The sequence below is a fragment of the Schistocerca nitens genome, chromosome 9 (genome assembly GCF_023898315.1).
Source record: "Schistocerca nitens isolate TAMUIC-IGC-003100 chromosome 9, iqSchNite1.1, whole genome shotgun sequence".
In the NCBI taxonomy this organism is placed as follows: Eukaryota; Metazoa; Arthropoda; class Insecta; order Orthoptera; family Acrididae; genus Schistocerca; species Schistocerca nitens.
In genome coordinates, this window is record NC_064622.1 from 316558028 (window position 1) to 316584125 (window position 26098).

The 26098-nt window shown below is 42.2% G+C and overlaps 1 protein-coding gene across 1 annotated transcript in view; it reads left to right on the forward strand.

Annotated features, from left to right (window-relative positions):
• The first annotated feature begins 736 nt into the window (after positions 1–736).
• LOC126204214 (GTP-binding protein drn-1-like) overlaps positions 737–26098 on the forward strand; it is a 106621-nt gene continuing 81259 nt past the window's right edge. The window contains exons 1-3 of the mRNA XM_049938612.1: positions 737–767; positions 2483–2675; positions 15615–15706. Of these exons, the coding sequence (XP_049794569.1) occupies positions 737–767; positions 2483–2675; positions 15615–15706 (316 nt within the window). The remainder of the gene's footprint in view (positions 768–2482; positions 2676–15614; positions 15707–26098) is intronic.

Consider the following 26098-nt stretch of genomic DNA (forward strand, 5'->3'; position numbering starts at 1 on the left):
AACCTACTCCTGCATTACCCTTATTTGATTTCGTGTTTATAACCCTGTATTCACCTGACTAATTCCTGTTCATCCCGCTACCGCCATGTTACACGTTGCAATTCGGAAATCTCTAGCGGCTGAGAGCTGTAAACATGCAGACACGAAGAATGAAGTTGCAGAATGTTAACAAAGATCGTTTTATTAAAAAAAACATTTAAGAGCTTTCGTGTTAAATATTCGGAGGCACTACTTTTCATCACGCCTTCGTATAACTTTAATTACAGAGTCGGATGACTTAATCACTTTTCAGATCTAAAACTGGATTAAACGGGGAACGGTTGCGTCCAAGGCATGCCTCTCACGTCTTGTATATTACCAACGTTGACAAACGCAGCTGACAAGATTTGTTTATCTAAAAATTTCATGTGCTTGAGGAGTGGCAACTTCCTGGCAAGCTGTACACCAGGCATTCGGAACGTCTCGTCTGTATACTTAATGTCTCGTAGTGTGCTTCCATGTTATGAACAAGTGAATAGACGGCCCTGTGTATAATGGAGTTGGCAGCGGAGCTACATAGTGGGCTGAACATTCGTAAAAATTTAATGTGGCAGTTAACGATGGAGTCTCTTCAGTTTGTTTCTCGTCAGTCACAAACCAAATTTTTGCCTGATGATGCAGTGCGTTGTCGGTTGGAGTGCCCTGTAACTGCTGCCTTCCTTGTTTCATGACGGTCTCGTAAGTCGAACAGTCCGGTATGATGTGGTCAGTTGTACAAGGGGCGTTCAGTAAGTATCACTTTTTTTCTGAAAATAGGTTGTTTTTATTCAGGATTCCAATACACAATATTATTCCCCACACTTTGGGCTACGTACAGTGCGACAACCTTAAGCCACCTCTGTGGAGGGCCTGCATGCTGGCAGGGTACTACTGCTCTAGCAGGCAACGTCTGAGCTAACGTCGTGCTTGATCAGTAACCTCCTCCTCATCCACGTACCGCTTTCTGCGGAGTGCATTCGTCACTGTGCCATATAGATGGAGGTCGGAAGGTGCGACATCTGGATTATAGGGAGCATGAGGAAGAACACTCGAATGAAGTTTTGTGAGCTCCTCTAAGCTGCGCGGACTTATATGAGGCCATGCGTTGTCATGCTGAAGGAGAAGTTAGTTTGCATCAGATAGAGTGAGGGTGTCCGCACGTTCCAACGTTGCTGAAGCAACAGCCGTGTGCGGCTGGCCGGCCGGCAGGTGAGGGATCGGTCAGGTTTGCGCGACCTTCTGACGATGGTGACAGACGCCTCAGCCAACGACTCATCTTGCTTTTGTTCACTGCCAAGTCTCCGTAGATACTCTGCAAGGACCTATGCATATCCGCAATGTCCTAGTTTCCCGCCAAAAGAGACTCAAAGACTGCTTTCTGCTTTGAAGGCAACTCTGTCACGACGACATTTTTAAGGCTACGCATAGCGCCTTCACCTGTCGGAACTTCGTGGCACTATAGGGGATGAAGCGGAATATTTCGTGATGTGTCGCTACAAATACCACATTTTTTAACCGAAACCGGCTAATAAAGAAAATTAATTGCATTACATATTGAACGTCCCGAGTATTCATTGTTCCGCTGTTGCAGATGGGTTGGACCATCCGTCAGATCTAGTATAAGTGTTATATCCTAGCCAGTAATGCCAACCGAGCCCGCTGCCAAAAAGGTTGGCAGCATCAAAGTCCGGACGCCGTCCGCATAAGCAGCGCCAGCGATACAGGAAATCGCCGCAAGTCTGCGTGCGCCACCGCTGGCTTATGGCTTCTTAAGCGCTGGAGTCGCGAGCGCTAGGACAGTTTTGGATTCTGCCGCTCAGTTGTATACTCGCCACCGCAGTGTGTACTTGCTAGTCAGTGTGGGTACATCGCAGCAGAGTGGTTATTTGTCGTCAGCCGACGCTGACCTAGCTGCCCCGACTCGAACTAGACAGATTTCTGTAGAGACAATGTTCACCACTGTGTTCTGTATCGTCGTTAATAAAGATAAGTACCGACTTTCATTTAATCCGAGTGTTTGGGTTTTCATCTTTCTGTTCACTGTTCCAGCGGACCGGTCGGCCCGCTATTAAAAGTGTGGCGGTGACTTCGTAGGCCGTTTCTACAGCGAAGTGTTGTCGCTACGAAGGCCGTCACAAAAATAAGTTGACACCAATGGCGGAAATGTCTCTTTCTGAGCACTGTTTTCGTAATCAATGGAAGTGTTGATCTGGTTATAAAAAATAGTTGCTGCCATCCATCTTGGATCGCAAAGCTGAGCTAGCTAACTTTTACGGAAACCTCAATTATGGGAAAATTCAGGCAGTGGAGGACAATATGAGGTGTTAGGAATGATGCATCATTTGCAGCTTGAAGAAAGGCAGTTTCCCGTGCAGCAAGACTGTCCCGAAGAGACGAAATTCGGACGTCCGACTACAGTCAGTTTTTGTATATGTGAAATAAGCACCCCTTCATTATTTTACAGGTGAAGCCAAACGGCTGGGTACCACCTCCAGAGGAAACATCGCTGAAAACGCCGGATGGCGCGGCGCGGTGCCGGTGAGGAGAGCTGGAGGCGGCGGGAGACGCCGCCCCCGCCTCCGCCCCCGCAAGCGGCAGCAGCAGCCGCCTCCAGGAGGAGCGGGATGCGACCGACCGGCGGGTGCCGCCCCTGCTCGGTGAGTAGCGAAGCCTTCAGAACTTGAAATACCAACCACTAAACAGGGTGCTAACGAACAGTCTATCATAACAGTCTAGCTCTTCATAATTTAGTCACCTACCATCTGTTATAATGCACATCTTGCTCTCTTGTAGTCCCAATTTAATCTGTTCTTGTCCGCTGACATGTCGTCACCGGCTCTATGGTAAAGTCTTACAAATCGTACCACCTTTCAAATTGTACTACTAACAGATCAGGCAGACCCTCTGCATGGCAACTCTCTCCGCCACCCACCATACGGTGGGTCCCGGTGTGTGGAAGTAGATGTAGATACTAAATGTTGGGCTAAATGTGCTTTAGAACATATGATATTATAGTTTGGGCATTACACCTTAGATGGATAATAGAAACATGTTTAAAATTTTAAAAAATATACTATTAAAGTCTCCTGAAAAACTTGTGGTAGAGGCATTAGCTGTTAATAGTTCATTTATTACAGGATCATACACGGACGGATTCGCGATGATTTGACCGTATCCATGCGTGTATAATCTACGAAAAACATAATGAGAATTACCAGGTATTCAGTGGTGAAAAAAAAGGCAGCTAAACCAGAAAGATTGTGGAGCAAATACATATCTTATTTAGCACTGGGTTATTAAAGCTGCACGCTCTCCCAAGTTTCGTAACGCGTTCGAACTGTCAGAACCGCTTGAACTTGATGGTTAAAAGTGAAACACCGAATTTCCAGTCGGTAGCAGGTGCATATAGTGTACATTTGCCCTGGCGGATAAGAACTTGAATTCAAATAAAACCCAGCAAGGAAACTACACGGAATGGACCTGTATTTGGATAGAAAAATATGACGACTCACCAGGGATGAAAAATCGACAGATGACCTCAAAAGCCACATGATAGAGACGTGACTATGCTTGAGGTATGAAGGCCAAGCCATCAAGCAACTCATTTAACTTCAGACATGATCCTGTTTCAACCTTCTTATTTTTCCGGTCATATGTTGTGCCTTTATACAGGGTGTTTCAAAAATGACCGGTATATTTGAAACGGCAATAAAAACTAAACGAGCAGCGATAGAAATACACCGTTTGTTGCAATATGCTTGGGACAGCAGTACATTTTCAGGCAGACAAACTTTCGAAATTACAGTAGTTACAATTTTCAACAACAGATGGCGCTGCGGTCTGGGAAACTCTATAGTACGATATTTTCCACATATCCACCATGTGTAGCAATAATATGGCGTAGTCTCTGAATGAAATTACCCGAAACCTTTGACAACGTGTCTGGCGGAATGGCTTCACATGCAGATGAGATGTACTGCTTCAGCTGTTCAATTGTTTCTGGATTCTGGCGGTACACCTGGTCTTTCAAGTGTCCCCACAGAAAGAAGTGACAGGGGTTCATGTCTGGCGAATAGGGAGGCCAATCCACGCCGCCTCCTGTATGTTTCGGATAGCCCAAAGCAATCACACGATCATCGAAATATTCATTCAGGAAATTAAAGACGTCGGCCGTGCGATGTGGTCGGGCACCATCTTGCATAAACCACGAGGTGTTCGCAGTGTCGTGATAGCGTGATGCAGTAATCGTTTCGGATCTGAAAAATGGGCCAATGATTCCTTTGGAAGAAATGGCGGCCCAGACCAGTACTTTTTGAGGATGCAGGGACGATGGGACTGCAACATGGGGCTTTTCGGTTCCCCATATGCGCCAGTTCTGTTTATTGACGAAGCCGTCCAGGTAAAAATAAGCTTCGTCAGTAAACCAAATGCTGCCCACATGCATATCGCCGTCATCAATCCTGTGCACTATATCGTTAGCGAATGTCTCTCGTGCAGCAATGGTAGCGGCGCTGAGGGGTTGCCGCGTTTGAATTTTGTATGGATAGAGGTGTAAACTCTGGCGCATGAGACGATACGTGGACGTTGGCGTCATTTGGACCGCAGCTGCAACACGGCGAACGGAAACCCGAGGCCGCTGTTGGATCACCTGCTGCACTAGCTGCGCGTTGCCCTCTGTGGTTGCCGTACGTGGTCGCCCTACCCTTCCAGCACGTTCATCCGTCACGTTCCCAGTCCGTTGAAATTTTTCAAACAGATCCTTTATTGTATCGCTTTTCGGTCCTTTGGTTACATTAAACCTCCGTTGAAAACTTCGTCTTGTTGCAACAACACTGTTCTAGGCGGTGGAATTCCAACACCAGAAAAATCCTCTGTTCTAAGGAATAAACCATGTTATCTACAGCACACGTGCACGTTGTGAACATCACACGCTTACAGCAGAAAGACGACGTACAGAATGGCGCACCCACAGACTGCGTTGTCTTCTATATCTTTCACATCACTTGCAGCGCCATCTGTTGTTGAAAATTGTAACTACTGTAATTTCGAAAGTTTGTCCGCCTGAAAATGTACTGTTGTCCCCAGCATATTGCAACAAACGGTGTATTTCTATCGCTGCTCGTTTAGTTTTTATTGCCGTTTCAAATATACCGGTCACTTTTGAAACACCCTGTATGAACTCCTTTTTAAGCAACGGCGCTCCTCCGGTAGGTAGAGGGTGGTCTAGACATCGGGGTATTTTTTGTATTTTGGTAGGCAAATGGCTACTTGAAAGCGGCCACAAAACAGATCTAATTCCGACCCTGTTAGAAACGTGCTTAATACCGCCGTTTGAATTATTTTATTTAAAGAAAAGGTCTGACAACACTACACTTTTTTTCTCGTTCCTGAGGACTAGGGAGGTGTGGGGGTGTTCACATGTTACGCCCTGGTCTGGTGCCCAAGCTTTTAGATCCATACCCACGGCTCCCAGTGCTCATGTACACTATCTGCGTCTGCTACCCATTGGATCTTGAATGTTTCATTCTGCAACCAACCAAGTGGATCTGAGAATTCGAACGCTATCCGAATTCTTAGAGGCCGTCTATCTTTAACGACCAAATGTTAAATTAGCTATGCGAGGTTTAATTGCCTTATTTTTTACCATTATTATATTTTCTTATTCTCATTATATTTTTTATAGATGTATACATGAGAACGGCATTAAATCACCACGAAACCCTTCGTGTATTATTGTGTAAGAAAGGAAATATTAACATTCAATACAGTTACCAGAGGTTTCTTTTAGAGGCTTGTAATAGTTTGAAAATTTGAAAATATTTCATATGTATATTAGGTTGTATCTAACTGTTGTACGTGACCAGTTCGACAGATCGTTGATAATTTTGGTGAGGGAGAGTTCAAATTTTTTGTGTATTGGGGAGGAAAATATTTGTTCGTTAAGCTAAGCATATGTGCTCTTACAGTTACGTAAAGTCTATTCATAACTTATATGGGACATAATTATACCTATTCAGTGCTAGTATAAGGTAGAATTCAAATTGACTGTAGAGTCTGTGCAGAAAAGGTTTTTTTTAAAAAGTACGTCGTCCTCTTGTAAATTATACCATCACTTTTCCTATATATTCTATTGGTGCATTTTAAAATAATTTTCATTATATATGTTTAACAGTTGATTCGATAGGTTAATGGTTCTATATGTCTTACCTGCAATAGCGTTAGATAGATAGAATGGTGTACTCACGCTTTGCATGTCTCGACGCATGGCTCATTGGCTTCAGCCACTAGACGCTACATTTGCGTCTGAAAGCTTATTTCAGCAAAGCCGGTGACAAATAGCTTCGCACAAATTCTCACCTAGTGTTAATCAGTCAGGGATTCATCAGCTGTCAGGCGAATCATATGACATGACTGTAACCGTACTATATGCTATCAATGGTTTCTCCATAACAAGAATCTGGCCATTGAATCCAAGCACTTTTCGACATTCAGATTTCGAAGGGACTAAATTCTACCAGTAGTCAGAAACAAGAAACCAGGAAGAACAAATGAGTGACCAGGCAAGTCAACAACTCCCTGAATAATAAAGACAAATAAATGGAAATTGCACGCTCCTCAGTCCCTCATTTCAAATATAAAATAACCCTGTAGTAGGGAAGTGTCAGTAGGCCTCAATAAATCACCCCAGTGAGAACTCTACAAAAAAAGAGTAAGAAGCAGAGAAACACCACCTGTTGTTAAGGTCACTGTTAGTTCTCCATAACAAAGAATCTAAGAAAAACGTATGTTTCAAAGAAACTGAAACTGACAAAACCGAAAGTGATAAGTCCTGGTTCCGCCGAAGCAAGGAAACTGGCCGGAGGAGCAAATATTTAAGTTCCTCAACAGTAGTGTACTTCTTCACACTTGGTGTGCTAAAATAGTTGCCAGGAAAAAGATATGTTATTTTATTGTGATGGTTGCAAACCTGAAAGAGCAGCTAATACTGAAACTGTTCAAGCCCAGAAATAGTCCCAAATTTTAGATAATGAACTAGTCAAACACACGATTCTTCAAAGAATCAAATGTTAATTTTTGAGACAGCTTCAAACTTCTGATTACTTTTCAATTGAGTTAGCCTGTGAAGTACTTTGGCGTTAAGGGAGACGGAAGGCAATTTTTTCCCTATTCTGCCAATGCTATTTTACCCTTTGAATAGTTACATTTCTCAAATGAACTATAAGTGATAAAACAATGAAATTTTTACTGCATATACAGGGTGTTACAAAAAGGTACGGCCAAACTTTCAGGAAACATTCTTCACACACAAATAAAGAAAAGATGTTATGTGGACATGTGTCCGGAAACGCTTAATTTCCATTTTAGAGCTCATTTTAGATTCGTCAGTATGTTCTTCCACCTACGCACAATGGAGTACGTTATCATGATTTCATACGGGATACTCTACCTGTCCTGCTAGAACATGTGCCTTTACAAGTACGACACAACATGTGGTTCATGCACGATGGAGCTCCTGCACATTTCAGTCGAAGTGTTCGTACGTTTCTCAACAACAGATTCGGTGACCGATGGATTGGTAGAGAGGGACAAATTCCATGGCCTCCACGCTCTCCTGACCACAACCCTCTTGACTTTCATTTATGGGAGTATTTGAAAGCTCTTGTCTACGCAACCCCGGTACCAAATGTAGAGACTCTTCGTGCTCGTATTGTGGACGGCTGTGATACAATACGCCATTCTCCAGGGAGTGCATCAGCGCATCAGGGATTACATGCGACGGTGGGTGGATGCATGTATCCTCGCTAACGGAGGACATTTTGAACATTTCCTGTAACAAAGTGTTTGAAGTCACGCTGGTACGCTCTGTTGCTGTGTGTTTCCATTTCATGATTAATGTGATTTGAAGAGAAGTAATAAAATGAGCTCTAACATGGAAAGTAAGCGTTTCCGGACACATGTCCACATAAGATATTTTCTTTCTTTGTGTGTGAGGGATGTTTCCTGAAAGTTTGGCCGTACCTTTTTGTTGGTTGGTTGGTTGTTTGGGGAAGGAGACCAGACAGCGTGGTCATCGGTCTCATCGAATTAGGGAAGGATGGGGAAGGAAGTCGGCCGTGCCCTTTCAGAGGAACCATCCCGGCATTTGCCTGGAGTGATTACCTTTTTGTAACACCCTGTATACAGGGTGTCCCAGCTATCTTGTCCACCCAAAATATCTCTGGAACAATAACAGCTATTGGAAAACGACTTTCACCGGTATCAATGTAGGGCTGGGGCCCATGAATGTACATATTTGGAAATATTCTAAAACGAAAGCATATGTGTTTTTTAACACAAAATTATGTTTTTTTTTTAAATGTACCTCCTATATTTTTTCTTCAGCAATCCATAGCATGACAAAACACATACAAAATGGCGTTGATTGCATCGCAATATTCCCATTACATCCCGAGATATTAAGACGCGAAGTTGACGCTTGAAACACCCGACATGCGCTGCTAGTGCACGTCCTGCGGCTCAGGCGTGAACCCCATGCTGCCCGTAATCGCAATGTGATTGACATGCGTAATCACAGTTCCATACTTATCAAGAGGTCCGAAACGAATAATACGGTCTGCTGCCATCCGGCATTAACGTCGTACATTCCAGCAGGTATTTATCCCATAGGCTAGGGGTGATGCGGTTCTGTAACACATCTGTGTACCACAACGTTAGTCACAAAGTTAACTTCGCTTATCGTTAATCCGTTACTAAAAACGTAATGCCGTTCAACGTTAAAACTTTACTTTACTGTAGATCTAGCGCGAGTGACAGTTAATCATTCACTCGTAATAGTAAAATTCATGTTGATGGTTTTAGTGAAACGAGCAAGTGGACTAAAAGTTTTACCGTTGTTTAGGTAAAAGTGTTTTGATTTGGGAAGTTCAGGTACGACATAGAAGATGAATGTAAACATGTTTAACCAATTAGTTTTATTATCACATAATTGTCAATGTTATGTTTATCTAATGCGTTAAATGACAAATTGTTGCAAACAAATGTTTCTTAATATCACTGGGTAAAATGGCCCTTTGTAGAAACTTCCACTGTGATACCAGCACTACATACTAAACATAGCGTTCACATCTCATGCTCAAAGTGATGCCCATTGGCTTGCATACTTATGGTCACTCTGCGGATGAAGGATGCCCTACTTCGTGCTACTGTTTCCTGTTTGATGGCTGTACAAGCATCAATAATGCGTTGCTTCATGTCCTCTGGTGTTGTTTGTTCATGTTAGTAAACAGCATCCTTCACAGCTCCCCAAAGAAAATAATCCAGCGGTGTAAGGTCCGGAGATCGGGCAGGCCACCTAACTGGGCCGCCTCGTCCAATCCACCTGCCAGGGAACTTACGGTTCAGAAGTCGTCGTGCTCGTAAGGCGTTATGTGCAGGGCATCCGTCATGCTGATACCACATGACCATTCTCCGGTTCAGAGGTACGGTGTCAAAGAGAACAGGAAGATTGTGTCGCATCAATCTGGATTATTGTCTGCCATTTATAAAGAAAGGCCCGATAATGGTATCTCCAATAATCCCACACCAAACATTAACTTTCCACGGACGTTGATGCTCTACCTGACGGAGCCATTTTGGATTGTCTGCGGACCAATAATGCATATTCCACATATTGACAATTCCTTTGTTGGAGAATGATGCCTCGTCGGTAAAGAGAACATCTGCAAAAAAAAAATTTGGATTAGTCAGAAGTTTTTGCTGAGCCCACCGACAAAATGTTACCCTATTGCGGAAGTCATTTCCATGAAGATCCTGGTGTAAATGAACATGGTAAGGATGAAATTTATGACGTTGAAGAATACGCTGTGCACTTGATTTCGACACACCAACTTCACGTAGACGAGATTTGAGACGACCAACCATTCGGTGCGAAGGCGATGGCTTGTCAGGGAATCGTCTTCTGTACAGTCGTTCTGCCTGAACAGGATTTCGTCCACCTACAACAGAGTACAGTACAGGTATGTAGAGTAGGGTAGAAAACAGACATATTAACTTAATAATCATAATGTTCGCTAACAGTACTATCAACAAAGAAGCAATCTCATAACGTATTTCCCGTCAACGTACATTCTCCACAGATCAGCAACATTTCTACCATATCTTCATGTGTATACATTATACTGTACAGTATAAGTTCCATAACACAACGTTTACTCACAATGTGTACTACCTCCGTGCCGTCACTGGATTACTCTGATGCACGACTACACTGGCAAGCGGTGTACTGCACACCAAAGCAACAACAAATGGGATGCTCGGAGGGTGGTGGAGTACAGGAGTTTGCATGGGTCGCAAATCATAAACAAGGGGAAATGGTAACTGTGGCAGTAGTGGGAATTACGTTGGACACTTGACTAGGTAGAGCCAGGCCCTGCGCGACAGGCACAATGGGTCATATAACGCATTAGATAAACCTTATTTTGGGTGTGCAGGATAAATAAGACAACCCGACGGGTGTACACCGATCGGTACTGGTTCATATTGTGTACGTAGATACGTAAAACGTGCAAGATGGAAACCATTATGTGCTTAGGACAGTTGATGGCAGCAGACCGTATTATTCGTTTCGGACCTCTTGGTAAGTATGGAGGAGTGATTACACATGTCAATCACATCGCGATTACGGGCAGCATGGGGTTCACGCCTGAGCCTCAGGACGTGCGCTAGCAGCGCTTGTCGGGTGTTTCAAGCGTCAACTTCGCGTCTCAATATCTCGGGATGTAATGGGAATATTGCGATGCAATCAACCCCATTGCGTATGTGCTTTGTCATGCTATGGATTGCTGAAGAAAAAAATATAGAAGGTCCATTTAAAAAACATAAGTTTGTGTTAAAAAACACATATGCTTTCGTTTTAGAATGTTTCCAAATATGTACATTCATGGGCCCCAGCCCTACGTTGATACCGGTGAAAGTAGTTTTCCAATAGTTGTTATTGTTCCAGAGATATTTTGGGTGGACAAGATAGCTGGGACATCCTGTATATAACACATATGCCTCAATTTACAAGTAAAATGAACATAATACCTGTTGTGGTTTTGAAGAAAATTTTTTTATACTTTCACAAGTAAAATTTAACTTTTTTTGTACATTAATTATTATAAAACAGTTTCTGGTTGTTTGGTGGTTCTCAATTTACTTATAACAACATATTACGATCTGCAGTACAAATTGACCAAATTTCATTTTTCTAACCCGATTAGTTTACCAAACAATGGTAACTGAAAGTAAAAGAAATGTAGTTTTGAAAAAAATCAGTTTAAAAATGGTTCAAATGGCTCTGAGCACTATGGGACTCAACATCTTAGGTCATAAGTCCCCTAGAACTTAGAACTACTTAAACCTAACTAACCTAAGGACATCACACACGCCCATGCCCGGGGCAGGATTCGAACCTGCGACCGTAGCAGTCCCGCGGCTCCGGACTGCAGCGCCAGAACCGCACGGCCACCGCGGCCGGCAAACCATTTAAAGTTTAATATTGCAACTCTACTACAGTTATTGATAAGAATTACTTACCACTAATATTTTCCTGCACCATACTGAGAATCATCTGAATCATACTGATCAGCTTTTCTGCTCTTTGTCCCTCTTCTTTTCTGTCTGGCTTCTTTTGAGAATTTTGAATTAGCAATATCAGCTTTTGCGGATTCCTTTTTCATTTATTTGCACCAACGATTATGCAATATTTCCACTAGATTTAATGCCGAATAATTCCAAAACATCCAGTTTTCTGATCACACCATCATTGAAGCATAAAATAGTATCCTAAACACCAAACTTGAGGGTTGTAAGTTGAAGAAACAGAATTCACAAATTCGTTTAAATTTTGGGTTTTCCTATGGAGACACTTCTTCAGCAAGGTATTTTTACAAAGGTCTCTAAATATGGGTTTAATTTCATTCATTACTGATGTAGGTAAAGAATGTTTGTGGTCATATCTGGCACTTCTCCTGTACTTCCACCAAGTGTAAGGATCATTTGGGCAAAGACCGTGCACTGGAATTTCATTTGTGGAAAGCTTATGGAAAAAGATAGCCCATACAGCTTTTTTCATGTTTTCTAAAATCCCTACATTTCTTATTATGGCCAAGCCATAGAAATTCTGTAACCTATCTACTTCGACATTTGTCGGGCTACCTTTACCACCTATCTTATTACTATCTTCCAATACTATTTTGGAATTTTCTTTCTATAGTCTTCTCAACCTGGACCCCATTCTCTTCTGGACATGCCCAATGCACTCTAATTTAGAAATTATGACATAAGGACCATAGGGTTGCTCTGCACATGCGCGGTCATAAGCCTTGCTGTCACCGCTCCCAGATTGCACACAGCGTCAGGAAAACCATCGTATCTCACGGAAAAATGGTCGTATTTATATAATACAAAAACTGTTTCACGCAGGAAAGACCATACATTAAAAATATGCTAAAATCTGAAAATCGAATTTTTGAAGCCCACTTCCCTTCCGTCTCCCCTTAAGCATGTCAGCGAGAAAAAAGTTTACAGAAGTTTTGCAAGTATTTTTAAAGTTTGGTGGAAGTCGGCGAGTACTTACAGTATCAAACACTGGATGAGTATAACCTCGGTAATACGCGCTCCATTTTAAGCAAAAGCCAGTTTTTCACGCGTATCAATGTTTATGACGCCATGTTTCCTGAACTGCGTCCAGAACAACTATATAATTTTGCAGATACATTCACTGGTGTATAGATATACTGTTGGAAAAATGTGTTTCGAGTACAGTTAGTAGTGAAGTAACAAATTAAAACGACATTCTGAATGCGCCTGTTTTATTGCATAAACAGCGAAAATGTACTAATCGACGAAATGATTCCCTTTCATTATTTTGTTGCAAGTGTTAGCGAGAAAAAAAGTTTCGCAAATGTTTGAAATTGTGTGTAACTTTGTTGCATGTCACTAAGGGCTCTCATTTTCAAATTCCGGATTAATGTACCTGCACATATCGAGTTATGTTATATCAAAACATGTACACAGTTCCCAACTACAATATTTGTTTTATTCTGTCGGACATTTAACATAAGATTGCACCTCTTATTTAGTAGATAATGACAGTGTTTTAAATTCGATCAGCAAGTTCGGAGAAACGTTAAAAATAAAATGTGAGTTTCCCCTGGAACTTGAGATAGGCAACTCAAAAGGAGGAATAGCACTCGTGAGCTATGAACCGTGACAATCGTTCAGTAACGTAGATACACTGGTGCGCTAAACTTAAGGACGAAAGTATGATGTATCACTGTTAAGTAACATAACTCGGTGAGACTTGGACCATATATACGAGGGTGTGCTGAAAAGCAGTAGTTCCGAAATTTTTGCTTGAAAACTTCAAATAAAACAAAGCTTATAATTCTACATCCTTATTCTTCGTGACTACATATTTATTTCTCAGCATAGCCTCCATGGCGACGAGAGGTTTTGGGAAACGTTGAAAATGGGATAGTGCCAATTCGGGACTGCGTTGAGGATGATCGATGACAATTTACGTAAAACAGTGGATTGCTGTAGCGCCGCAGCGCTCCTGTCTGTCCTGGAATTGTCATGCTGAAAGAGAGGATGATCCATGTGTGGACTAACTCTTTGAATTCCAAACTCGATTACAGCACGCTCTTTCTCACGCAGCGATACTGCTACGTTACGCACCGCCTTGTTACACGCTACAATTCGTAGCCCTATAGCGGCAGAGGGCTGCGAATACGTAGACATGAAAAACCAAAATGTACGATGTTGATAACGTTTTTTATTTTTACTTAAAGTAGCTGTAGGAGTTTTTACATAAGAAATTCTGATGTATTAGTTTTCAGCACTCCCTCGTAGGAAGAATCGCTACACGATAGTACATAATGGAAAGAAACACAAAATGAGACGAACAGAAATGATAGTTTTATTCAAAGAAAATACGCGTGCGGCTTATTTCTCCGGGAGACTCCTCTGGGGAGTTAGGCTGCCTGGCGCAATTCTTTCTGTTCGACGCCATTTCGACGACTTTCATCTCGATGATGATGAAATAATGATGATAACACAAATACGCCTAGTTTCGAGCGGAGAAAATCCGAGACACGTCCGGCCCCGTGATCGAGAATTAGCGACTCTCACTACAAAAGCACCATCCGCTGGCAATGATATACAGTAATTACCCTGAAGTCACCGCGATTCATGGTGGTCTCTTGACCAGTACTAACATCCTGTCGTTCTTAAAATGGTGTGTGATCACCACGGACGGCAAAGAATTCTCCGCAATGTGCTCTCATGCTGTTCATAAGGTTGATAAGCAGTTCTTATTGTGGAGGATTCAGTTCCTCGACCAGCTCGGTTGACAACTGTTGGTTGTTGTTGTTGTGGTTGTTGTTTTTGCTGCTGTTACTACTACTACTACTACTACTACTGCATGTAGACATGCTGCAACACGCCACCCCAACTCATCCCGCACGTGCTAGATGGGATAAATATAGGGGAAATAGGCAGGCCAGTGTATTTGCGGAATAGTCTGTCTTACAAATAGCTCTTGCACCTGCTCTGTTCGCCTGCCGTTGTGGCTGAGTGGTTCTAGGCGCTTCAGTCTGGAACCACGCGACCGCTACCGTTGCAGGTTCGAATCCTGCCTCAGGCACGGATGTGTGTGATGTCCTTAGGTTAGTTAGGTTTAAGTAGTTCTAGGTTCTAGGGGACTGATGACCTCAGAGGTTAAGTCCCATAGTGCTCAGAGCCATTTGAACCATTTGAACCTGCTCTGTTCGTTCTCGTCTCGCATTGTCAAATGAAGGAAGAGTCGAACGTATGCTTGAAAAGTCGACATGGGGAAGGAGTACTGTGTTACAATAATGTTGACCGCTGAGTACACCATTTACAAAGATTTGCAGTTCAGTACGGGACCGCCAAGTCGATCTTGTTCGACAACGCCAGATGTGCCTTCATACGGCGCAAGGTCGCAACGCCTAATGCACCCACGAACTTTATCCATCACTATTGATTCCAAAGGCATGGTCTTGAATCCTCACTGGGTCCTGGTATATTAGTCTCACTTATTGCTTGTTTCATTTCTTAGAATAACCTGTACGTGTAAACAGACTAGTTAGGACAGAATCACAGGATGTGCTGCATAAAAAAGAACAGGACACCAGAAAGTGACGACATAAACACCGAACTGATAAAGTATCCATCTCCTTTCATGAGATGTGAACGTTCTTCCAGCAACAACAGCTGATTGGTTCAAATGGCTCTGAGCACTATGGGACTTAACTTCTGAGGTCATCAGTCCCCTAGAACTTAGAACTACTTAAACCTAACTAATCTAAGGACATCACACAAATCCATGCCCGAGGCAGGATTCGAACATGCGACCGTAGCGGTTGCGCGGTTCCAGACTGTAGCGCCTAGAACCGCTCGCCCACTCCAGCCGGCAAGAACAGCTGAACAACGAAATTCCGAAAAGTCTGAAAGCAGCCATAGTGTCACCTATATTTAGGGAAGAAGAGGAGAAACACTGAAAATTATAAAGCTATTTCTTTTCTCAACAGTGGATGTAAAATAATTTTAAATATAGTAATACAAAGACTTGCAGTAATTTTAGAAAGTGTCTTGTTGGAGAGGCAGATTGGGTTCATGAAAGGTAGGTCCTGTTGGGAAAGACTAATTGTTGTCGGCTCAATTATTGAAAACTATGTAGAATTTAATAGAGAAAAAGTCCTGATGTTTACAGACCACTTGAAAGCCTTTGACTACGTTGACACGATAGGCAGGAGAGGCATACCACAGCTCTCGCTAAGAGATGTACCAAGACTCTAATTTCCACTGCCTGAAAAGAGAATTTTAAAGTAGCCAAAAGTCTAGGGTTACGACATTGATACACTGTGTCTAGTACCTTTTAATAACTGTGTTGGTGAATTATGGAAATAATGACTGAAAGAAGTAGAGCTCTGCACCAATAATATTGATCAACGAAATTAACTAATGGAAATATTCTTTGCTGATGACTAACTGGTTACAGTTAACGCAAAGAACACCCTTCAAAAATCATTAATAAATCGAATACAGCTTCCAAGAGCTGTAACTCAACAATCCCAAATCAAAAATAACAAAAGTCATGGGTTTTAAAGGTTGCAAAACACCATCTCCATTACAAACGAAGAAGATGTACCAGAATTACTGAAAGAGTTAGTTATATTAATCAGACGGCATTCATAGTACTAAATAAAATGGTAAGGACTGAAATACTAACGACGTTCGACAAAACAGTGGCTATACCATGAATATTTTATATCATTGTGACTTAGACAATGACGGATATGGACGAAGCAGGGAGCTGAGGTTTTCAAGAACAGCAGTAGGGAATACTGCACTCAGAAAATAGTTAGGATTTAAGGGCACATACGAACAGATCATGGAGTATTTAAAGGAACAGAGTGATCAAATTACGAAACTCAATAAAAATGAAAAGTGTAAATCAATGAATTATCGATCAACAGGGAAAAGACGAAAGCGTCGATTAAAAGAGGTGGAGAGATCAAATGCAAACTTACCGCAGAAAACAGAGCATGCAAAAACAGATGCCTTTTACGAAAGAAGAATATCAAGAGGAAAAGTTCCCAAATTCCATCGAGTTACAGGGACAAATATAATTTACAGGTTCTCTCTATATAAGGCCAATCAAGGTACCAGATAGGCAAAGGCATGCCAGCTTCACTAATTCCGTGCCTAGTTATGAACAGCTATTCAAAGCTGATGGATTGCGTTGAATAGAGAAGCAACAAATGATACCCTGAAACTAACCTTTAGGAAAGGTCAAATGAACTAGGCGAACAGAGACAGGTGATTCATTAGCAACGTGTATACAGAGTGTTAAAAAATGTGTCGAATATTTCGACTGGTGGTAATAACCATCAAAGCAAGAAAAAAGGTCTGATAAATGTAGGCTATAAAATGCTTATATTACGAGCTATTAGCACTTGTTTATCTTCGACTCTTTCAAAAACGTCTCTTCTCTTACATCCTCCTTGCTTTCCATAGTGTTAGTGTGGATGAAAATAAGAAAGAGAATGTCTAGTTAACACAGCTTCTAAAAAGCATGCCTTAAGAGCTGTCAACACTTCCTCAATGGAACAGGTGTTTCACAGTAGCGAAGATGAAGCTCTTAAGATACGCAGTTCACAGCACATGTTTATCGGACTTTTCTGTTGTTTTCATTGTTGCTGCCTCCTCTCACAATGCTTGACACTTTTTTAACACTATGTATGTTGTTAAAACTACTAAATTTAATGGTCAGCGTGTAGAGCAGTCAATTTGGATTAAGGATAAAAAAAAGCTAAGAAAAAGATGAATATTGTTACAATATGGAACACAGTTTAGAAGGATACAGTAAAGAAAAGATGGAGGATATCTCTAACTAATAAAGAAAAGGATCGCCATAGGAAGGAAAAACAAATGATCAGCCAGGGATTGCCAAAGCAGTATTCTCTTGAAGAGACATATTATTGATGTATAAGTTATTGACACTGAACGTCCATAGCACGCCGTTCTAATGAAATATCAGCCATAGGGAGTAGGTACAAGCAATTTCATTTATTTCATATGTTGTTAAATGTAAAAATTTAGGTGGATTGACGGAGTATGAAATCAGCAAGAAATAAAATAGACGATAGAAGGAGTCTCTGGACTCTATCTAACAGAAGAAAGGCCGAATTAGTGGGACACATGTCACGGCACGCAAGAAGAGCTGTCATACGACGGGATGAAGCAGATAAGGGAAAATAAGAAAAGGGTTGACAGGGGTATGTAATCCTGATTAACAAAGTTACGAGGAGTAGCAGATATGCAGAGGTAAACAAGATAACCATACGAGGATGACATCGAACCAGGTGGAACACCTAGGAATAAAACGATAAATGTGCCCGTTAATGCCTTAAAACACAGCTTCCAAATTGGTAGAGATTGAACTATAAATCTCCTTTGAACCTGGGCTGCACTGAGACTCTCTCATATCACGACTGTAAAGCGTTTGAAGGTAAAAGTGTTGACTTTATAAGTGGCGGTAGCTCTTTCCTTCATTTTTTTTTATTTCACTAAACTAATTTATTTTTACCTAATTGAAACTTTACAGTATAGTACCATCCCAGATCACGTAAGAAACAGATTGACCGTCCTTACGGCGGAACAGGCAACCTTAAAAATAGTTTTCCCGTCGGTCAACAGATGTCGCAGGCGACGCTACAATGCTAACTGACCTGTCCATGTCGCGGAATTGGCAACGCTGTATCTTCGGTGACGTGAATGACGCTGATTTGCGCTCGGCTAGAGCGCTGCGCACGAAATGCATTCGTCACACTGCTGACTGTAGCTCATGATCGGCTGTGGTTTTTCCCGAATTTTCAATATAAGAATGTACGAGGGCTATCCACAAAGTACATTATGTTTTGGAATTAAAAATAAATAAAGTATTGGAATTTTTTTTATTATATACAGATGAAAGCCACACTTACGTACTACTTTTCTACATAGTTGCCATTTAAATTAAGGCACTTATCGTAGCGATGGACGAGCTTGGAAATTCCTTCGTCGTAAAATTCGGCCGCCTGCGCCTTCAACCAACTAATGACTGTCTTTTGGGACAGAAAAGGTGTGATTTTTGTGGATGTCCTGGAAGGAGGCACTACAATAAACTCTCAAAGGTATTGCCAAACTCTGCACTACCTCATAAGAGCAATACAAAACAAGCGCAGGGGAAAGTTGGGCTCAAAGATCTTGCCGATTCACGACAACTCCCGGGCCCACACGGCAAATGCCACTCGTGAAGTTCTCGAATCTTTTAAGTGGGAGTTGTTTCCTCATCCGCCGTAGTCCCGACCTGGCACCGAGCGACTTCCACTTATTCCCAGCAATGAAGAAGTGCTTGGATATGCAGCGTTTTGATGACGACACATAGCTTCATGAAGAGGTAGCCACGTGGTTGAAGGCGCAGGCGGCCGAATTTTACGACGAAGGAATTTCCAAGCTCGTCCATCGCTACGATAAGTGCCTTAATTTAAATGGCAACTATGTAGAAATGTAGTATTTAAGTGTGGCTTTCATCTGTATATAATAAAAAAAATTCAATACTTCATTTATTTTTAATTCCAAAACGTAATTTACTGTGTGGATAGCCCTCGTAGATTAGCTCCTGTAATTCTACAAACCAAGTTTATTTCTCACAATCGTATGCGAAATGAAATAAATGAAAAGTAACACACAAACATTTCTCGCGAGTTACTGTTTAAATGCAGACTGTATTGTAGTCGCATAGGTTTTACACTCGCCTTCCATGCCGTCTATTTCCGCTTTGCTATACAACTCTTCTGATACGGATTATGGTGGTAAAAAAGATCTCCACGTGCAGGTTAACTCTAGAAAGTTTTCAAAATCCGCACTCAGTTATGATGGGAATTAAGGCTGGACATATTTCAGTGACAGTCATTTCAAATTTAAATTCTTTGTCTTTGCATGTAACTTATCGTAAATGATATAAGAGTGGCACAAAACGATGAATTTTGGATTGTTGTTGAAAGGGGCTGCAAACGCGGTAATATACAAGTGAAAGCGTGTTTTTCGAGCATATTTTGGCGGTGTCAACTTTGAAGAGCCACAGACGGCAACTCATAACTATGTTAAAAATTTACTTTGTACAGTTTGAAGATAACCCGCAAATATTCGCAACAGACGTACGCTTTTATCTGCAACGCAGTTATTACTTGGGATATCCGCACTCGTGCAGACCTGTTAATGTAAGTAGTGTTGTTTTCGAGTGAAAGCTGTGTGAGGATTATTAGCGCACAAATAAAAAAAAATTAAAATATGCAGCGTCTATAGTTTGCACGTTATGCTCGTTCTCTTCTATTCTCCTCCCTTCATTACAGTATAAACGCTTGTTCATAAGTATGTTCATAAGGATAAACGAATGGCAGTGAACATTGGCGAACTGTCTATGAATACTCGTTTGCAGCAGTGTAAACGAGGTTTTACACTGCTCCACTTCGTTCGCTCTAGTATATACCAGGATTTAGAGGGACCGGTGACCTAGCAGTTAGATGACGGCTATTATCCATTTATTTCACTGTTGCGATTTCAGCTCTACAGCCATTTTCAAGTACCAAGGGAAAGGTCTTGTAAGGTAATGCTTCTTAAATTGTTTACCAAATGTTACCACACTATGCTTTACATTTTGTTATCCATATGTTATATTGGTTTCAGTTTTCACATTGCACACAAAAATACCTCTACAGCCAAATTTACGATAGTGAAGCGAATAAACAGTTTTAAAAAGTCCAAATCGCAGCAAAGATTTCATTTAAAAATTGTATGATACGATTCTTGTACAGGAAGGGCTGCCACGTTATATCAGTATATAAGATCGACAAAATTTAGATAGGATCGAATGCTTAGGGCTCTTTATTAATTCTTACTCGTAACTAATTTATTGATTTACCTGAACATAAAATCCACTCCCGTGACCTTTCTTTATCTTTGAACATTTTTAGTTCGGGATTTGTCCGTCTACTCCTTCCACAGTTGATATACTCGCAGGCCCTAGGCATGTCGACTCGATCCACTACCACCTGTATGTCAGAAACAGCTGTACCTCGCAGACGCCAAATGGTGGAAAGCTGCACGCGTTCGGACGATGTTGCCACATATTTGACAGAACGGAGTGCCATCTAGTGGTTGGTGCCACAAGTAAGGGTGTGACGTTGTTGCCGCCTGGTGGCCGTTCCCTGACAAGGGTTGCCTGCTAGACCAAGCGATCGGGCAATTTGTTTCTTACGTGATCTGGGGTACCATATTATAAATGGTACTGCCTTACGTCTCATGTGAAGTGCACCCTTCAAAATGGTCCATTTCTATTACGGATCTTCCTCGAATCAGAATATTTCAATCCTTAATAATTATGTTATGATAAATGTAGGAATACATATGCCTTCTATAAGTTTACAGCTGTATACATTCGGGCAGTACCTAAGATCCTATTCCAAACATGGCATCTCTCCGTACCTCAACTATCACTCGAGCCACTTAAGTCATCTAAGTGTAACATCTTTTCAGCCACACTTACATCGATCGATATGTGCAGGTGCTTGTAAGAAATCTGTGATAGAATGTGTGAGAATAATGATCAATTTTAACAAATTTACGTTGCATACTGTCCTGATGAATGTGGTTGCCTTTGTGTTAGAGACGTTTATTGGAAACCTCCTGTGAAAGTGAAATGTGCTCCCCTGCTGCGAAATGTATCAAGAATTCTAGAAAAATCCTCGGTAAGGATAATTTTGCTACAAATTATTAATAGTAGCAACAATAGGATTCACTACTGAAGAACCTAGTTACAAATGAAGATTTAGTAATTGTTATGGTTGAGAAGTTTTCTGCAAGTGTCTGCAACGCAGCTTCGGTGGGACGTTGACAAATAAATCTTAGAACTCAGTTAAAATTTTGTTTCCCGAATGATACTTATTCTACTGTGATATAATAGTTACACAATCTGATAGCTGAGGTAATACTTTTCTGAACTGAGTGATTCGGATATTTCTTCCATAGGCCTCAGTGTTAACCAGGCCGCTGTCTGCGTTATTTAAGGGAAATTACCAACACAGACTCCGCCACTCAGCACACTGATTTACTCAGCGTTTCAGTCAGACACTTCATTCTCATTCTTGAACTAGTTTGAGACAATCATTGTCAACACCGACGACGACTTTTATCGAAGTAATCTACTTTAAAGGAAATGTATTATTCAGAGCAATCGTTTGGTCTCTTGTCAACTTTCCCTCTGAATTTTATAGGGGAGGATTTACAAAGATAACATTTTTGTAGCTGTAGCAACCATACGAAATGAGAGTCGAGCCTATTTCTGAAGAAAAAAAATACGCACTTTCATATTTCTATGTATCAGAGTCACGTTTTTCATCATTATTAAAGCTGATTCTTTCAAGCGAGTTATCGGTTTTACTCTTCAATCGAAAAAGCACTGAAAGTAGCTGTAATAGAAAGGTATTTCGGCATTAATCAAGTTGTTAATTTTTAAGCTCAGTACGAAAACACTTACAGCAAACAATTCGGCATTTTTATACAATGCGCCCCTATTTTGTGTTCCATTACCGTGTTCGACGGTCAGCCTCGTTAGATGAACTAGGCAGGTGGTATTTTAAAACTGCATGAACAATACTATATACATGCATTGTAAAAATTCAACTCATTTGCAATTAATCCGCGAATTCTAACTAGATTAAATATTATTACAGCTTTTGTCACAATGTGTGCGTGTTGAGAGACGCTAGACTTTATACAGATCCTGACAGTTATCCTGTTATGTTGTTTAGCTGAAATTGGGATCTTTTAATTATTCATCCACCATGCTGTTAGTGACTTCTCTACAAAATAAACGTGAAAGAACAAACAAATGATTAAAATATCAATATCAAATCTTTAGCTATAGAAATCTAGCGACAAGGAGCATTATGAAACTGCTCCCAATGGCTTATCCGAAAAGGAACTTGAAGAGTTAATCAGAGATCAGACTCGTTACGGTAACATCATCGATATCCCGGCTAGGAAGATGGAGGTCCATTTCGTTTCTGTCAACGTACAGCAGATCATGCAACATCACAATTACGTTGCAGCACTACTGAGAATATGAATGCAAAGGAAGGTAGGAAGGTTCATTTAATTAGTAAGTGCGACTAGAAACAGATTTCAGATTACCGGAGACGGAAACTTAAAAAATACGTCTCTGAGACTGAAAATATTAAGAGTAAATGGACGAAGTTTTAATATTATATGAGAAAAGGTACCACCATAGCTGTGTCTTGAGAGTGTCTTTATCGTGTCACACGACTAGTTTCGGTGGCACAGTACCGGCACCCTCAAGCCCCACCATCTAGAGTGTTTGATATCCTTGACGCATTTACTGTGAGGTCCTTGTCACTAGCACGCGTGGGCTAGACTTCAGCATGAGTCTACACTAGACAACGTGTTGTCTACAAAGCTCCAGGGCACTGGAGACAACGTGGTGTCGAATATAGAATCCTACCGAGAGCTAGCTCATGAGCTTCCTACATGAGAAGCGTAAACGTAGCTTAGGGCGTGCCTTAATGGAGTGTTATAGGACCATTACTGCTCATGATATTCATAAATGACCTAATGGATAACGTCAGAATCTCCATAGGGCTGTTCATGAATGATGTTTTCACAGAAAAGTCTCCACACCAGACATGTGTAGTGAACGGCACGAACGCCTGCAGAGGATCAACACATGAGTTAGCAATCGGCAGTTTCTTTCAACATAAACAAATGTATCGTGTTGCGCACAGATAGGTCGAAAGACTATTTATTGTGTTATACAGTTTTGACAAGGAGTAGGTCCACGGCCTTATTTTAATGACTGAATGTAGTCTCTCCGCTTGCTAAGTATCCATACGGGTGATTTACATTGCTACGACACAAAAGTAATGGTGGAAAATGTAGCTGCCAAAACGAGATGCGTAAGAACTATTCTTACACATTTTTGTCCGGCTGACACTTGAATGTTACTCGTCAGTCTGAGCCTGGTACCACAAACAATTTATAGAATACAGAAGCTCGACAGAAGAGCACATTTCGTCACAGGTACTACGTTTCGTAAACGCAAAAGCATTACGTATATCACTATAGTCGATATATTCAGCTCTTTATAATGATCAGCTGTATTGTTATTTAAGATAATTCTCATTCATTATTATGTCCTAGTTGCACATTTTTAATTGTATGACATGTTTCGGTCACTCGGGATCATCTTCAGATCTAAAACTGGGTAGAATTACATATCTACTGTCTAATATTTTACAATAAGTAGAGAAAAAAAAGAAATGATCTTTCTTAAATGCAAAATTTACCTCACTAGCTGCGCAATGAATCTTCTGCAGAGTACTGTAGGTCTACTCTAAGCGATATTTTATTATGTTCCTCTTCTATAAAGCAAAATAGATACCAGTTTGTTACACAGACTGTGGTTATGTTTGCTACAAGTTCAAAAATGGCTCTAAGCACTATGTGACTTAACATCTGAGGTCATCAGTCCCTTAGACTCAGAACCACTTAAACCTAACTAACCTAAGGTCATCACATACATCCGTGCCCGAGGCAGGATTCAAACCTGCGACCGTAGCGGCAGCTCGGCTCCGCACTGAAGCGCTTAGAACAGCTCGGTCACATCGGCTGGCTTCCTACAAGTGTTCCGCTGGTGCTGCCAGGTCTCTAATTATAGTTCTCTCTGAAATGTTCTTCTTAAGGAAGGAAAGAAACGAAAGGTAGATTAGGTGACACCTAGTGACATCAAGTGAGTTACAGTGGCTTGTACCAACGGTTCAATGAATTTCCTGTTCGTCAGCTTCGCCAGAAGATAACGGTCAGGATTCTCGTTGAAAAGTATATCCCACAGAAAACCTTCCCTCCAACATAGTATGATTAGGATTTAAGGTCCCACCGAAAACGAGACGATGAGACATAGAGCACCAGCTCGGATTCAACAAAGGTCGGAGATGATGAAACTCATGTCATTTTCTAAGGAAGTACTCCAATATTTGCCTAAGATTTAAGGAATGTACGTAAAACTCATATCTGGATACCTGCAGGAAAGTTTTAATCATGCGAGGACGGTAAGTAAACCGCTGCTCCACCTAGGTCTATATTCACACATACACTCCTGGAAATGGAAAAAAGAACACATTGACACCGGTGTGTCAGACCCACCATACTTGCTCCGGACACTGCGAGAGGGCTGTACAAGCAATGATCACACGCACGGCACAGCGGACACACCACGAACCGCGGTGTTGGCCGTCGAATGGCGCTAGCTGCGCAGCATTTGTGCACCGCCGCCGTCAGTGTCAGCCAGTTTGCCGTGGCATACGGAGCTCCATCGCAGTCTTTAACACTGGTAGCATGCCGCGACAGCGTGGACGTGAACCGTATGTGCAGTTGACGGACTTTGAGCGAGGGCGTATAGTGGGCATGCGGGAGGCCGGGTGGACGTACCGCCGAATTGCTCAACACGTGGGGCGTGAGGTCTCCACAGTACATCGATGTTGTCGCCAGTGGTCGGCGGAAGGTGCACGTTCCCGTCGACCTGGGACCGGACCGCAGCGACGCACGGATGCACGCCAAGACCGTAGGATCCTACGCAGTGCCGTAGGGGACCGCACCGCCACTTCCCAGCAAATTAGGGACACTGTTGCTCCTGGGGTATCGGCGAGGACCATTCGCAACCATCTCCATGAAGCTGGGCTACGGTCCCGCACACCGTTAGGCCGTCTTCCGCTCACGCCCCAACATCGTGCAGCCCGCCTCCAGTGGTGTCGCGACAGGCGTGAATGAGGGACGAATGGAGACGTGTCGTCTTCAGCGATGAGAGTCGCTTCTGCCTTGGTGCCAATGATGGTCGTATGCGTGTTTGGCGCCGTGCAGGTGAGCGCCACAATCAGGACTGCATACGACCGAGGCACACAGGGCCAACACCCGGCATCATGGTGTGGGGAGCGATCTCCTACACTGGCCGTACACCACTGGTGATCGTCGAGGGGACACTGAATAGTGCACGGTACATCCAAACCGCCATCGAACCCATCGTTCTACCATTCCTAGACCGGCAAGGGAACTTGCTGTTCCAACAGGACAATGCACGTCCGCATGTATCCCGTGCCACCCAACGTGCTCTAGAAGGTGTAAGTCAACTACCCTGGCCAGCAAGATCTCCGGATCTGTCCCCCATTGAGCATGTTTGGGACTGGATGAAGCGTCGTCTCACGCGGTCTGCACGTCCAGCACGAACGCTGGTTCAACTGAAGCGCCAGGTGGAAATGGCATGGCAAGCCGTTCCACAGGACTACATCCAGAATCTCTACGATCGTCTCCATGGGAGAATAGCAGCCTGCATTGCTGCGAAAGGTGGATATACACTGTACTAGTGCCGACATTGTGCATGCTCTGTTGCCTGTGTCTATGT